The 16,923-nt window shown below is 45.4% G+C and overlaps 1 protein-coding gene across 2 annotated transcripts in view; it reads left to right on the forward strand.

The window, feature by feature from the left end:
* The first annotated feature begins 1,483 nt into the window (after positions 1 to 1,483).
* Positions 1,484 to 16,923, forward strand: part of LOC121432396 (cytochrome P450 4F6) — a 31,520-nt gene continuing 16,080 nt past the window's right edge. For both annotated transcript variants that reach the window (XM_041630342.1, XM_041630341.1), the window contains exons 1-5: positions 1,484 to 1,611; positions 1,927 to 2,125; positions 6,690 to 6,834; positions 14,353 to 14,406; positions 14,495 to 14,622. In XM_041630342.1, the coding sequence (XP_041486276.1) occupies positions 1,928 to 2,125; positions 6,690 to 6,834; positions 14,353 to 14,406; positions 14,495 to 14,622 (525 nt within the window). In that variant the 5' untranslated portion in view covers positions 1,484 to 1,611; position 1,927. The remainder of the gene's footprint in view (positions 1,612 to 1,926; positions 2,126 to 6,689; positions 6,835 to 14,352; positions 14,407 to 14,494; positions 14,623 to 16,923) is intronic.

Below are 16,923 nucleotides of genomic sequence, written 5' to 3' on the forward strand. Positions count from 1 at the left end.
ATTTTTAACGATTTTTTAAATTAATTCTCTGGGAATTTCACATCATGCACCCCAATCCCACTAATTTCTCAGTCCTTCCATATCTGTCCTTGTAACTTCCTCCCCATAAGTAAGGAAGAAAAAGCATCTCGCCGACCCCTCTGGGCACGACCTGCTCCTGGATCAACTGCAGTTTTCTCTCAACTCCATCACATTGTGGCGTCTCCAGTTCCATTGTCCATGTGTCCTTCCACCTCTCCATCGTAGCTGAAGGATTTCCATGACTCAGCACAACAGCAGGTTATCTATCTGAGAGGAGTCTCATCCGGGTCCAGTACTGACGGTGTAGCAGAAGCCAGAGGCTTCGAACTCACTACACTAAATGTTTGCAGGTAAAGCTGTTTGGGTCCTAGAGTCTTCTGCATGACACGCGGCAGCTTCCGATGCCGCTATGACCAACGAATATATGAAGGGACCCTTCTTTAAGAGTTCCTTTTCTAGCTTGGGATGATTGATGTTTTTCAGGGTAAGTTTTTGTAAGGGAGGAAAGGAGGAAGGGAAGAAGGGAGTAGGGGAGAGAAGAAAGCCAGAGGAGTAAGTAGAAGGAACACTCAAGAAGAGAGACTGACTGAGGGATTTGGCACACTCCGAATCCAATCTTTCCTTCAATATGCCCTCAGACTTGTGTGGACCCCTTCTAAAATACCTTTTTCTCTTTTTTTGAAACAAATTCTCCCACATATCCCCGGCTGGCCTTGAAACTGTAATCCTCCTCGTGGCTTCAAAAATTATCTGGTCCTCAATACTTAAGGAGCGGCTGTGACACCAGCCCAGGCCAAGCTCTACCCACACTTCCTGCACTTCCTCTGCTCGTGGTCCCTCTTAGCCTGACCTTTACCCCCACGCTTTCCCGCGGACCTCTGACACCTCAGCCTCCAGATGAGTTTAATCTATAACTCTGACCCCGTTGAGTTTAATCCATAGACTCTGCCCCCGCTGGTTCCAGCAGGGCTGCATTATTTGTTAAAGCCCTGGGAGTCTTCGGTCAACCTAGGACCTGGGGTGCAAGAAGGAAAAACTGATCTCTGCCAGGCTAGTGCAACTGGTGGGCGGGAGCGGTGCAAGGGCGGGGAAGGGGGGGCGCATTTCGGAGCCTCCTGGTTCTGCACTGAGAGATGCTGCATGCTCTCCCCTCCAGCCCCCAGTGCAGAGGAACTAGAGAGGTGTTCTCCAATAGGTCTGGCTTGAATCTGGTACGGTGGACCCTGAACTTTGGTGTTTGTGTTTTTATCGGCCAACCCTTGGCCTTGGGAGGGCAGGTACAGTTGTAAATTTGGAGTCTCAAGGCGCTTCTGTCCCTGGTTGAGACGGAAAGGGTTGAAACCTGAGGATCCCCGGGGCTGCCGGAGCCCGAGACTCCCGGCCTGTTTCAGTCTGTTTATGGCTGGACCCGCCCCACTCACATTGGCCAACTGCCAAGGCCCTGGTTGCAGCTGGGCCTGGTAGGGATTGGCTGGCTCAGTCCAGCCCCAGTTCCCCACGCAACTTAGCTTCCGGCAGGTCAGACGCCAGGGACAAAGACAGTTCAGAGAAGACAGGAGGTCCTGGAAGAATCGCTGCTCTTGAGAGAAGGTGCCAGGCTGGGAGGCCACAAAAAGGGTTCTGGTCCTGAACTCTGCCCAGGGCTGGGAGGGCTGCAGGGTGTCTGCTGGCCTTGGAGACTTCTGGTTTCCTGGTCATTGCACCCAGGGCCTGTGCTTCAGGCTGAGCTATTCTACAATGCAAACAGTTCCTGTCTGCTGTCCCTCCCTCTCCTGTCGTTTCTCTTCTCTCCCACTGTGTGGTCCTTGCATTTCATCCCGCTCTGCCCCCCAGTCATTCCAGTCTACATAGCTATAACCCTCTCCTGGGCCTCAGAAGCTTACTCTCTGCCCATCTGCCTTGCAGGATGCTACAGCTGAGCCTGTCCTGGCTGGGACTGGGGTCCACGGCTGCCTTCCCATGGCATCTCCTGTTGCTGGGTGGGGCCTCCTGGATTCTGGCCCGAATTCTGGCCTGCATCTATGTCTTCTATAACAACTGCTGCCGCCTTCGTTGCTTCCCTCAGCCTCCTAAACCAAACTGGTTTTGGGGTCATCTGGGCATGGTGAGTGTGGCAGTAGGTGGGTCTCGGGGTGTCAGGATAGATGTGTTCTCAAGGAGTGAGGAAAGGCGCTTATAGAGAGGTCTGGAACGCAGGACTTTAGAGAAGTGAGGGAGGGCCTAGGGAGCACCTCTCTCCTCAATCCCAGCATCCCTTGGTTCCTATCCACTCCAAGCTCTGAGGCTCTTCTCTCTCTCTCCCTTCCCTGCCCCCAGTCTACTTTAGGTCACATTATACCAGGACTCATGGTTTGAGGTCTCTTTTATATAAATAAATATATATATATATTTATATATTTATACAAATCTGTCCTCCATAGGAGCTCCCAGGGAGGGGAGCACGCAGCACGAACATCCCTGATCCACTCAGTTTCCACTGATGGATTTGAGGCAGCGGTGCCAAAAGTCTGGCCCCTGCCTGGCCCATCCTCGTCCTTAGGCCAGTACCTCTCTGAACTGCCATTTGCCCTTTAGTAATAAGCTATGATCCCCGTGTCCACCTTCAGGGATTCTAAGGGGTGGAAGAGAGATGTGAATAGATCTTCAACTGCTCAGGCCCTGTTCTTTCTGATCTTCCCCTCCCCTCTCAGGATGCATCAGTGGACTCCATTGTCCAACCTGAGCACTTTGTTTGTTTGTGGTACTGGGATGAAGCAAGCTTTTCATCAAGGACCATGCTGGCCGCCCCCATACTAGCTACCCTTCCTAGGAAGGCTCCTTCCTCTGCATCCCTCTTATTCCCAGCACTCCTTACTCCATGCCGCACGGTGACTATTGCAGAGTCACACATTTCTATGTCATCTGTAATCATGGGCACCATCTCCAATGTCATTGGTTCACGTGGTGCTTTCTCTCCATACAGACAAATCTTCATCCAAAATCCTTCTTCGCCCTTGGCTTTCCAGGCTCCCCCAGGACCCTCTTCCTTTCTGCATTGCAGTCCAGTTGCTTCCTTCCAATCCTTCTGACTAAGTCGAGTCCTGTAGGAGAACAAACCCGGAAATATATGTATATACACACATATGATAATACATATATGCATATACATACATACACACATGCATATACACGATACATATACATACATTTATATACATAACACACATATACACAATACACATATACACAACACACACATATATACATACACAAACATATACACATACATATACATATGTATACATATCGTATAAATCATACAGACATACATGTATGCATACATATACATATATACAATGCACATATTCATATACACATACATATAATATGCACATACACATACATACATATACATATATACACACATACATATATACATACACACATGATTTGCTAGAGTGGTTCCCAATCAACAGTGGCCATCCGCACACTGGAGAGAACACAACAGTTACACATCTATAAAACTGAAGGCCGCCGTAGTCCCAGTCTCATGCTCAAAGGTCTGAAAGTCTCATAGAAAATTTCTGCTCTTCAGTTCACAAGGGAAGGTCCAAGAAGCAGATGTTGATGTCATTAAAGATGGATGCACTCATGTGGAAGAGGCAAAAGGCAGGCAGGCAACACTTTTTTCCTCAAACATTTTTTAATAATTTATTTTTATTTTATATGCCTTGGTGTTTTGCCTGCTTGTATGTCTGTGTGTGATGGTATCCGTTCCCCTAGAACTGGAGTTACAGTTATGAGCCTCTGTGTGGTTGCTGGGAATTGAACCTAGGTCCTCTGAAAAACAGTCAGTGCTCTTAACCACTGAGCCAATTCTCTAGCCTCCCTCTAGCCCCTCTTCAATATTTTTATATTCAGGCTATCCATCAGAAAGTGCCACCCTCTCAAGATCTTCTCCCCTCAGTGTGTGTTTTTGGAAACATCCTCACAGACTTACCTTGAGGTTCGCCTCTTAGTTTCAGATCTTATCATATTTGCAATCAAGATTAAATATCACACATCCACTCCTTATCATCTTGACCCCAACCACATATCCTTCTGTCATGGTTAATTTATCTAAAACAATACAATAATAAAGTCATAATTCCACCTGATGTAACTATCCTACACACAGCCAATGATTCGTTAATTCTTTCCCCTCCCCCAAATAGGCTGAAAAACCTCTTGAGGAATACTTAGCCTTTTAGTAGACTCTTTAAGGTAAAAACGATAGTACAGGTTTGCAATACTTAATTACTGATATTTCTTTTCTTGTTTTTTGTTTGTTTGTGGTTTTTGAGGCACAGATTCTCTTTGTGTATCCCTAGCTGTCCTGGAACTTGCTCTGTAGACAAGGATGGCCTCAATCTCACAGAGATCCACCTGCTTCTGTCTCCCAAGAGCTGGGATTAAAGGTGTGTGCCACCACTGCCTGGCTATAAATCTGTTCTTCACAAAGTAAGAAAGACCTACTCATAACAATTGTAATCCTTGATTTTTTTTTTACTTGTGACACAGCATTGGCTATGTTTTAAAAGATTTATTTTTAATTATATGTGGGAGGGAACATGCATGCATGCATGCAGGGGCCTGCAGAGTCCAGCAGAGGGTGTCAGATCTAGAACAAGAGTTACAGAGGGGTGTGAAGGGCATAACATAGCTGTCTTGTTAGGAAGCAGAAGATAGGATTAACTGTTGTGACCCACTTCCTGAGCATACATAACTTAAGTTTCCAGCAGGACTCATGGTCTGCAGTTTCCTGTCCATTAGGTTTTCCTTTATCAATATTTAGAAATCTTTACCTTGAATGAATTCAGCCAGCCATAGTTTTCCAGGTCTTCTTCACACAATGCTGGAGAAAATGATAAAACTGGAGACTCCCCCATCCCTGCCCCCCTCCAGCGTGTCTCCTTCTGTGCGGAACCTCCCGTCTGCTCACTCTGTCATCTCCTTGTGGACAGAGTCATCTTCACTGGTTGTCTCCTGTTCCCTCCCTACTCTTGTGATTCCCCGAATGGCAGCCCCATGTCGTCTCTCTCCCCACTGCTCCCCATGGCAACGACATCCAGGAGTCTCCTTTCTTGCTTCCAAGAGACACCCACACTGCTCTCCCCTGGGCTCTCTGCAGGTCCCTCTGTGTCTGCTGCTGGTTTCTCCTTCCCCTGACATTTTCACACAGAGTTCACCGAAACCCTAATCCTTCCTTCTTCTCAAGGTCCCAAGGCTGCCTTCTTGCCCGGGAGTCCAGCTCCTAAACTGGCCATCAATTCCCTCTTGAAACGAGGTCTAAGTTCACATCCTTTCTGAGCTGGGGATCAGGACTGGAGCTGCCACCAAGTTCTTTACTGCAGTACAGGGAGGCAGCTGGTGGCAGGAGCGTGTGCTGGGGTTGGAATAAAATTAACCGTGAGAGCACTCTGAATGGCAACAAGTGACAAGGTGTTGAATGTGGTGGTGGGGAGAGATGAATTGGGAAGAATTCAGTGGAAAGAATCCAATAGACACAAACAACAAATAGTAGAACAATGCATAATACATGATTTTAATTAATAATTTACTAAGTGAAACGTCTTCAGATAACATTTTCATACATATTTCATTTTGGTTGGTTCTCCTCCACCCCCCCCCACAGTACTCTTATACTCTTCCCACTGGTTCTATTGTCTTCCCCATTCCCTCCATTAAAGCCTTTTCCCCATTCTCATGATCCTCTTTCCAGTTTCCCAAACTTTTCTCATATTTACTCCTACTTAAGCACATTTATTTAATAGTGAAAGGCTAGGATCCACAGAGAACACACAGTATTTATCTGAGCCTGGACTATTTCACCTAATACAGTGTTTCTTGGTTAGATTCATTTCCTGGCAAATTGTACAGCTGAATAAAATTAGGTTGTGTGTATTCTACATCTTCATTAGCCAGTCATGTGTTGATGAGCATCTAAGCTGGTTTGTAGCAACAGGCTGCTTGTTCATCTTGGCCACCCAGAACCAAAATAACCGCACAGAAACTGTATCAATTAAATCTCTGCTTGTCCCATTAGCTCTAGCTTCTTATTGGCTAATGCTTACATATTAATTTAACCCTTTTCTATTCATCTGTGTATCGCCACATGGGTGTGGCTTTCCAGGTAAAGTTCCATACTGCACCAGCGGGGCTCCATGGCTTTTCTCTGACTCTGCCCTTCTTTCTCCCAGTATTCGGTTTAGTTTTCCCCGCCTACCTCTATTCCCTGTGCAGGGCCTGGCGGGGATGTTTCTTGTAGTTCTAGGGTTCCATTCAGAAATTTCTTATACCTGCATTATCTGAATTTCAGTTCTAGATACTATTTCTTAGCCCTTTACCATTTACCCATCACATGTCCTTGTAACAACTTTGCTATCTATCAAGTCTCATATCTATAAATCATTTGTGTGTATTTTCCTATTGATTCATCAAGCCCCTGTTTAAGGTAAGAAACATAAAAATGGAGACAGTGAGATGTCAGAAAGAGGCTTGTAGATTGAAAGTTGAATATTGTAAGAGAAACATGGATGAACTTGAGGTGACTCAGCAAGAACCATAGATGCGAGTCGAAGGGATGAGAGAGGTTGGGAGTGATTGGCAGAGACCCTTCCAGGACTACCCTCTGATTTCTCATTTCCTAGATGAGGAGCAACGAGGAAGGCATGCAGTTTGCAGCACACTTGGGCCACTACTTCCGTGACATCCACCTCTGCTGGTTTGGACCTGTCTACCCTGTCCTGAGGCTCATCCACCCGAAGTTCATTGCTCCCCTGCTCCAGGCCTCAGGTATCTCTCCCAGGATCCCAAACCCTGGCCTCTCCCCTCCTTCTTCTCCCAGTCCTCCTCACACGTACACAGACCAAGCTGAGCAGGGGGTGAAGCCGTAGGGAACAGATGTCATGACTCTGTCACCTGTCTTCTGGATGACTGTGGACCCGGTCCTGGGTCTCCTGGGGTTTTGAGGTCTGTCTAAGTTGTGAGTGACGGACATCCAATCTTATCCAACAAAGGGAATCTACTGTCTGGGGGTGTAGCTCAGAGACAGAGCACTTACCTGCCATGTACAAGACCTGAGGTCGCATGTGTAGCACAGAAAAGGAAAGTAAAGGCTTCTATTGTTGTTGGGGTCAAGGAGGGAGATATTCAAGATCTTCAAGCACGACTATGCAAAGGGAGTAAACAACGGCTCCAGGAACCTTCATTTCTTAGCTCTGTTTTTGTGGTGGTTTTACAGATAACTCTTAGAAACTCAGCACCCTTCAAAAAAACCGTGTAGTACTGGGCAGTGTTCTAGCGGCCTTCCAATTGACTTTGGTGGTAGGACTGGCTACTTCCTCTAATCACTATAGCTTGATCACTGAGACTCTGGGCAGGATGGCCACCTTTCCAAATAGTGGCATCAGGATATGGAAGGTGTAGTGAGGTTGTTGACCTGAGAGAACAGAAATGTGGAGGCAGACACCACGAGTTGTCCATCTGTTATAGAACACTGACGCTATTTCTGTTCATCAGTGCAAACGACGATGGTGAGCAGAGTTGCTCGTTTGAGTTGCTCTTTACTCGGGTACCTGGTGACCTAAGGAGGCACTAGTTTGATTAGTTCCTTTTCTATTGCTGGCTTAAAACACCATGACCAGGACAATTTGCAGAAAGAGGGCTTTATTTTGGGCTCACAGTTCCAGAGGGATGGGGCTGTGACCCCGATGTTGCGGAAGTACAGCAGCAGGCCCGCACGGTGACCGATGCTGAAAACTCTTACGTCACACCACTAACAAGAAGCAGAGAGAGAAAACTGGGGGTGTTGAGAGACTTGTACCCCCAGTGACTCACTCCCTCCAGCAAGGACACATCTAACTTAACCTGCCCCAAACAGTGCCACCAACTGGGAACCAGGAATTCTAGTGCCTAAGATATGAGGGACATCTCACGTAAAACACCGCCTTGCTAAAAAGCTGGGTGTGGTGGTGCATGCACTTGAATTTCCTGTACGGGGGAGGTGCATCCTGGAGCACACTGGCTAGTTAGCCCTGTCAAATTAGTGAGCCCTAGATCCCAGTGAGAGACTTTGTCTCAAAAACAAACAAACAAACAAAAAACCAAGGTAGATGCCTCCTCCTGAGATTGACTTTTGATATCCACATGCACAGACACCAGCCCCTCACTCCCATGCATACATCTCTCAAGCAAGCAGCTTATATAGGGAAGGAGAGAAACAAGACAGTCAATATTTCCAGATCTCAGGTTTGCCCCTTTGGCCTGGGGTTCAGGGTATTAAATCCTGTGTAGCTAGGCCAAGACATTCACTTGGATGCTGAGTTTTGTTAGTGTCTGTGGTCTGTGTTGCATTCTTTTTTACTGTTGCCTAGGCTGAGAGCAGTTACTTCAGAATGAACAAGTCATTAACTGTGTGTGTATACAGATCTGTTTACAATGTGTAGATTTTTTTCCTCAATATGGAGTGAAAATATTTCCTTATAATACAAAATATAAAGTCCCCCTAACCAATCCTTTTATTTGTACCACTTTTCACTACTATTAAAAATTGTTACATCTTAGCTGGGTGGCGGTGGCATACGCCTTTAGTCCCAACACTCAGCAGGTAGAGGCAGGTGAATCTCTGAGTCTGAGGCCAACCTGGTCTACAAAGTGAGTTCCAAGACAGCCAGGGCTCCACAGTGAAACCCTGTCTCAAAAAGCAAAACAAACAAAAATCCCACCAAGTAGTTTTTGCTGCCCATATATTCTTGAATGGAGAGTGGTTCACTGGAGACCGTCATCTGGCCAAGGTGCAGAGGAAGAGGGCTGTGGAATAACCTGCCCTAGGAGACATCTACATTACATCTCTTCCTCCCAAGGCTCAGGGATCATTGCAGAACAGAGAGAAGACAGAGTGGAAGAGGCAGTGGATGATTGTAAGAAACACTGTTTTTTCAGACATGGCAGGGCGTTTGCACAGATGGACTCACAGCATTTGTGACACCTTTCATATGTGCAAGCTCAAACCAAACAAAATCCCAGCCTGCAGATGGGTGGAGAGGGGAGGTGGGCACAAAGTCCCACCCTAGCCGAGGAGCCACTGCTAACTGATAGCTGTTGGGAGTTAGGGGGATCAGTCTTTTTTTTTTTTTTTTTTTTCTCTGTGTAACAGCTCTGGTTGTCCTGAAACTCTTTTTTATAGACCAAGTACGGTGGCCTCAAAGTCACAGAGATCTGCCTGCCTCTGCCTCCCAAGTGCTGGGATTAAAGTCATGGGCCACCACTTCCCAGCTTTTCTTTCTTTCTTTCTTTCTTTCTTTCTTTCTTTCTTTCTTTCTTTTTCGAGGCAGGGTTTCTCTGTAGCTTTGGAGCCTGTCCTGGAACTAGCTCTGTAGACCAGGCTGGCCTCGAACTCACAGAGATCCGCCTGCCTCTGCCCCCCGAGTGCTGGGATTAAAGGCGTGCGCCACCACCGCCCGGCTGAAACCTTTCTTAAGAGTGGTTGTAAATCTGTTTATTTAGACAGCTGCTCAAACATCCTGGCTGGCTTCTATTTGGTAAAGATAACTGAGCTCCTGATCCTCCTACTTCCAGCTCCTGAATGCTGAGACTACAAGTGTTCACAGCCACACTTGCTGTATGTGGTTAAAGGGTGGACCTGGTCTCCTCTCATGCTAGGCAAACACTCGATCATCTGAACTACACCCTGATTATGAAGTTTACATTTTATAAAGTCTAGAACTGTGGGAAACAAAAGAATTAGAGTAGTCCTGGTTAGACTTTTGCAAAAAAAAAAAAAATTCACAGTCAGAAGAATAATCTAGTTGTCTTCTGCTAGAACCATCTTAAAATAAACTTGCCTGTGAAGTTAAAGCAGAGTCGCAGAGATGGCTCACTGGTGAAAATCAATCACTGCTCTTGCAGAGGACCTGAGTCCAATACCCAGCACCCACATCAGGCAGTGCACAACTGCCTGTAACTCCAGATCCCAGGGATCTGGTGCCTCTGTGGTCACCTGCACACATGTGGCACACACACACATAGACACATACAAATAAAAATAACAAATATTTTTTTTAGAAAGTATAACTAGATACTTTTAGATAAGTCTTGTATTTAACTCAGTTTTTTTTAAGACTTATTTATTAATTATGTATACAGGGTTCTTCCTGCTTGTATGCCTTCAGGCCAGAAGAGGACACCAGACCTCATTACTGATGGTTGTGAGCCACCATGTGGTTGCCGGGAATTGAACTCAGGACCTCTGGAAGAGTAGCCAGTGCTCTTAACCTCTGAGCCATCTCTCCAGCCCTTAACTCAGTTTTCTAAGTAGTGAAGAGCCTGACAAAGTTAATAGAAAACTTACCTTGATTAAAGATAAATTTTTGTGTTTTTAAGTTGGTTTTGTAAATGTTACAAAGAACTAATCAATATCTTTAGAGAACCTCATTGATTTATATTGTTTGATGTTGGCTTGAGGTGCCGCAGTAGAGAGAGAAGCTCACCAAGGTGCTAAGCCTTCATTTTCTGAAGGAGCAGAGGGGTTCTGCCTTCTTTGAAAAGACCGACACCCAGCTAGCTCACTCCAGCTACTTTATTCAAACACATACAAGGTTAATAGGGGCTGGGAAAGGTTCCAGCCACCAACATTATCTTGCTCTTGCTGCCCGTGAGAGCAGACAACCCACACACATTTCAGGCTTGATCAAAAGAAAGAGCTCCAGCTCGTAGGACCAAGATCAGTGCAGTGGAGAGCGCTCAGGAGGCACCAAGTGCAGAGTCTCCAGAACAACATCTCTTCAAGGTTCAAACAGTCTCAGAGGGACTGGGAGGCGGTGGCGGGGAAGAGACAGAAATCTTAAATAAATAAATAAATAAATAAATAAATAAAAGATAAAACAATTCCTCAGCCGCTAATGATTTCACCCAAACACGTGTAGGCTTTGCTGAAACATTCCTCTCAGTGCCTACAAAGGCTTTGCTATACATTTCCCTTAAAGCCAGATACAGAGCCTTAATTTACCTACCACTCTAGATTTAACCAGAGAACTAGATTTTAATTCTACATTCATGTATGAAGTTTGACCTCAGGAATCTTAATAACCTTCAATCACTGTACCCTATCATCATTAAAGAAGATTCTTTTCTACAACCCCTCTGTGATTTGCTCAGATCTTCTGTGATGTGTTTAATTTGCCTGGTTTTATCTTTTACCATTTTGAGAAAATCCAGTCATTTTATCTTCAGGCAAAATCTTATTTTTCCATGCAAAAAATTTTTTTTCTTTAGAAATGCTTTTTAAATTTTCTTACCAAAATATGCATTTCTATTTTCTCTTGCGTTTCTATCTCCCGCTAAACTGTTTTGTGGTCGTTACGCTTTGTAGTTTTATTTCTTCTCTCAGTATCATGAGACCCAGCAACATAACAAACAAATTTGTCAGCTTCTTAGGAAACTATTCCATCTAAATCACATTTATTACATAATGTAACAGATTAAGGTCACTCACCCACATTTTATTGAGCTATAAAGTTCCTGACTGTGCAAGACCCAAGCAGATGTCACTGCTGCTCAAATTTTTTTAAAAGTCTGTTTTACATGTTTTTCTTTTGTCTCACTAATGTTTGAGGGTTACAGAATTTTACTTTCCAGCAGAGGCTCGCAAGCTAACAGAGCCTTCGATGATCTTGGATAGGGAGCCATATTGTATAAGCAAGAAGGCATAAGGGAGGGGGCCGAAAATCTTTATGCCAACCCTGTAATTTCAGCATGAGATACAAAAGGTATCTGCTACCCTGAAAACTGTGGGAGAGGGAGAGCAAACATCTGGCTTTTTACTGAAGAAATAAAAGGCAGTGGGTATCCAGTAGTGCAGACTGGGCTGCTGGGTCTACCCACCACAGGTCGGACTCAGAGAGTTTATGTATTCATCATAAAATATAACATATAAAATAGAGGCTGTAAATCTGCCACTCATTGATAATCAGAGTCTCTAAGGCCATATAAATTTTATCGCAAACTACTAAAGATACAAAATGATACATAGAAACGATTACTTTAGGATGGGTGAGGTTAACTTGGTGACTAAAAACACTTATTGCACAATCCTGATGGCCTAGTTTGACCCTGGCACCCACTAACAGTAAAATATCAAAACTGACTGTACAGATTTGTCCTCTGACCTCACGCAGCTGTCATGCATGCACACACCCACACATCACACATTACACACGCACTCACAATAAAAATAAAATAAATTTTGTAAACAATTCCACTAATTCAAAGCGTAATCTTTAATGGAAACAAGGCAGGAAATTTACATCTTTTGCATAGAACTTCCTGAAATGAAAGCAAAATAGTGAGACTGTAAACTCATTATGTGTACTTAAGGTAATATCTTTCCCTTTATTGGTTAAATAACTATAATTGTAAAGTAGTATATGACAATGAGAGAAACAGCTAATGGCCACCACCAACCCCTGGAATGTAATACATACAGTGGTCATAACTTTTACAATGAAATATCATTTTCATTTTCTTTAAAAGATTTATTTATTATGTATATTGTCAGTATTCTGTCTGCATGTATGCCCGCAGGCCAGAAGAGGGCGCCAGATCTCATTACCGATGGCTATGAGCCACCATGTGGTTGCTGGGAATTGAACTCAGGACCTCTGGAAGAGCAGTCAGTGCTCTTAACCTCTGAGACATCTCTCCAGCACCCTCATTTTCATTTTCTTATAGCAAGCTTAATCAGGCCAGTTGTCAGGATGCTCCTCCCTGAGTGGTTCCCACTAGGAGTGGGGTCCGTGTAACCCATTATATCAGACAGAATTGTGAAGTAGATCAGAACAGTGCCTTTAAACCAGATGCCTCATGGGCCATAACCTGGGAGAGGGAAGAAACTGCGCTAGAGCACACTTTAAACCAGAAGCCAAGCGAGCTGTCACCGGGAACAAAGCTGGAAGCACAGCAATTCGGTTCACTAAGTGACAGTGACAAGGAGTGCCTGGAGCAGGGACAGCGTCTAGGCCGTCATTGAGATCTCTGGAGAGGCCTGAGCCATTCAGGCAGAGCTACCAGAGGAGGTAACCAGAACACTGAGGTTCATACTGCCTGTCATTGTGAATGCCAATGATTGGAAATTATAATTTAATCTTTAAATCGTACTTTATTCAGAGAACCTGCAAGCAGAGAAGGCAGGGAGTCCGAATGTTCTAAAAACAAACAAACAAAAACCCGCCTCACAGCTCAGCTCCAACCATCACATTGTACAGCAGGGGTAGGGAGATGACAGAGAACAAAAGACCGTCCTGGGAGAGCTCAGCCTTTCTCCTCTGGCCACAGGCTCGGTCGTTCCCCTGGGGCTCATGATGGCGATGCTGCTTTCCCTGTCGTGCCCTACACTTTCCCCTTGTTGTTCATCTGGACCCAGACGTTTCCAAGGATGTGACAAGGACTTAGGGCCAAGGACTCCCCATCCTCAAAGATACCACAGGATGCTTGCCCATGTGCCCTCCACTTAGAGTTGCCCCTGCCCCCTCCAACCCCAGGGTCAATGAGACAGGATTGGACCCATCAAAGCTATGGTGGAGCTTCCCCTGCAATGCTCTGCACGCTGTCTTCCTCTCAATCACCCCCCAGCTTGGAATCCCTTCATCTCAGCTGGTTGGAACAATGACGAGTCACTGAATAGTGAGGGGTCCTTCATATGCCATTGTCTTCTCTTAGCCTCAGCCTCCTCCTTCAAGAATTCTCCATCTTGCCAGAATGCTATTGAATGTGATGGGAGACAGGGAATATCTGAGAGATATCTACGTCACACTGGGGACATTAATAGGACTGTATTTAAATTTTGTCTGAGGTGTATCCGAAGGGCACAATTTGATCATGTCAGACTAGTTTGTGCTGTGTCAAGGAAGACCATGTGTGTGGTGTCCAAGACAAGCCGTGATAACACATGTCATATGTCCAAGTATGTGTCAGTGAGATCAGAGAGCTGCAACAGACACTGTGTCCCAGGTCTCTGGGAAAGCTCGTGGAGTGTTGTGCTGTGATCAGACGTGGAGGATGTGTCAGACAAAGTAGGAACCACATGAAGGCGTGATGGACATGTGTGCCATGTTAACCTGACCTTTGCTCTACCTGTTGCTATGCCTGGTCTGGTCCCTTCCTGTGCCCCATCCCTGCCCTGCATCCCTATTTACTTTGTCTTCATCCCCTTCTTGTCATGCTGAGCTGGAAGGGGAAATGCGCAGCCCTTGCTGAGAGTTCCCACCCCTCCTAAAGTCCATTGCCATGGGCCCTGATTGTTCTCCTTTGTGTCAGCTGCTGTTGCACCCAAGGAAATGACTTTCTATGGCCTCCTGAAGCCCTGGCTGGGTGAGTAACTGAAGGCGAGGGTCAGGGGACTCCCTTGAGTGTTAAAGGGGGGCACTACCCTTGCCTATTGTCCTGGCTTCCCTACCAGGGGATGGGCTCCTGCTGAGTTCAGGTGACAAGTGGAGCCGCCATCGTCGCCTGCTGACGCCTGCCTTCCACTTTGACATCCTGAAGCCCTATGTGAAGGTTTTTAACAAGAGTGTGAACATCATGCATGTGAGTTTCTTGAGCATGGGGTCCTCCTGGAGCCATGTAGAAAGGAATTTGCTTTCAGATGTAATCTGCAGGCGTGGGTACCACAAAATTCCCTTTCCAAACTTCAGTTTTCTTTTTCTTTCCTTTTTTTTTCTTTTTTAGTTTTTCGAGACAGGGTTTCTCTGTGTTGCCTGGGCTATCCTGGGACATGCTCTGTGGACCAGGCTGGCCAGGATCTCAGAGGAACTACCCCCCTGCCTCTGCCTTCTGAGCGCTGGGATTAAAGGGATGCGGCACCACTGCCAGGCAATTTTCTATCTGTAATGGGGAACTAATCCATTCTTAAAGGGTAGCCAAGGTGACACCATGGAGTCATGATCCTAGCATAGGAAAGGGGCTGAGAAGGACCTGTGTCTAGTCACAGGAGCTTTGGGAAGTCAGCACGTTCATCTGGCTATTGCTCAGTAGGTCTCTCTACAAACTACACTGTAACAGGCTTGTTCTTTTAGGCCACCAAACAGCTCCCACATCAAGACACAGAGACTTGTTGTTAGTTTTAAATGCTTGTCATAGTTTTGACACTTTTTTGGCTAGCTCCTTTAACTTAATCCGTTTCTCTTTATCCACCTTTTGCCTTGGCCTTTCTTACTTCCGTATATCTTACTTTCACTGCTTTTGTATGTCTGACTGGCTGGTGTCTGCTGCCTTCTTACCCTAGGCATCGCTCTTGTTCTCTCCTCCTTCTCTTGTTCCTTTAGAGCCTAGGTTTCTCCTCCTATTTATTCTCTCTCCCTGCAAGCCCTACCTGTCCGTTTCTCCTGCCCAGCTATTGGCCATTCAGATCTTTATTAGGCAGGCAATGTGAAACAAATGCAACGTATCTTCATAATTAAACAAATGCAGCACAAGCAAGCGTAACAACACATCCTTGCATCATTAAACAAATGCAGCATAAACAGATGTGACACACCTTTACACAGTAAGAGTAATATCCAGCCACATAAACAAGTGAAACACATCCTTGCCTACTTAAAATAACATGCTACAACAACATACCACTCTAAACTCACTGGCCTTACACTCTACACGGTGACAGATATCTTTATCCCAGCACTTGGGAGACTGGGGCAGAAGCATAGTGAGTTCAGGGCTATATGGCAAGACCCTGTGTTGAAAAAACCAGTTCTTGTGCTAGACAGTCTTCTGAGCATGCACAAAGCCCTGGTTTCCATTCCAGTATTAAAAAAAAATAGAAAACATGGTTTGGGGGAGTGTTTGTTTTCATGTATGTGTGTTTTAGGTTGGATTTTTGCTGTTGTTATTTTGGTTTTTGTTTGTTTGTTTGTTTGTTTTGCTTTTTAGGGGGCAGTTTTAGACAGGGTCTCTATATCTCTGGCTGTCCTAGAACTTACTGTGGAGGCCACGCTGGCCTCAAACTCACTGAGATCTGCCTGCCATCTGCCTCCCAAGTATTGAGATTAAAAAGGTGTGTGCCAGCATGCCTGGCTAAATAAAAGAGAAAAAAAAAAACCAACAACTTCACTGACTATTCCTTAAGGAAGTCTGGGTTTTCTAGCATGGAGAGACTGGGTTCTGAAAGAGAGAACGAGGAGAAAAGCTCAGTAACTCTCCAAGCTTAGAGTCAGAGATAGCACACCATCATTTTTAAAACACTCCTCAGGTCCGAGCAAACAAGCCCTGAGTTCAGCTCAGATTCAAGACATGGAGAAACAGGCCTACATCCCAATGGAAATGCTACAAGGGCTTGTGGCAAAGACTGAGGGTGGAGGAATCATGAAAAAATGAAGACATTTCTGAACCTCCTGCCACTATGCTAACAAGGATGGCAATGACAACAGACATTTATTGATCACTTACTAGCTACAGAAATATTATGGCAGTTCCATGATCTAAGTCATCTGATATAATTTCCACACTGCTCTAATGTAGAGATCACTATGACTACGACATTATGGATGGTGAAACTGGGGGCCAGAGAGGTCAGGGAGCATGTCAAAGTTCACCAGCAGTAAGAGAGTAGAAGCAGGGAAGCAAGATGTTTATGTATAAAAATCAAGTCAATTTAGTTATTACTAAAGGTTTAAGTGGTGGGACTGAGGAGAGGGTGATAAGCTGAACAAAGGTGGACTCGAACTCAGGGATCCTGACTTCCAGGCTTGCATGTTTGTCTCATACATTAACACTGCTGTTCTCACCCAAGCCTGGCCTACCCTGGGGTGGAGTGCCCAGGGCCAAAGACCAGAAGGCTGGCTCAGAGCAGGGTAGGGGACCCTATTCAAGTTTTGAAAGATTCAGCCCATC

This window comes from Microtus oregoni, unplaced genomic scaffold (genome assembly GCF_018167655.1).
Source record: "Microtus oregoni isolate MIOR12 unplaced genomic scaffold, Mior012 000034F_ref0000314, whole genome shotgun sequence".
Classification (NCBI taxonomy): Eukaryota; Metazoa; Chordata; class Mammalia; order Rodentia; family Cricetidae; genus Microtus; species Microtus oregoni.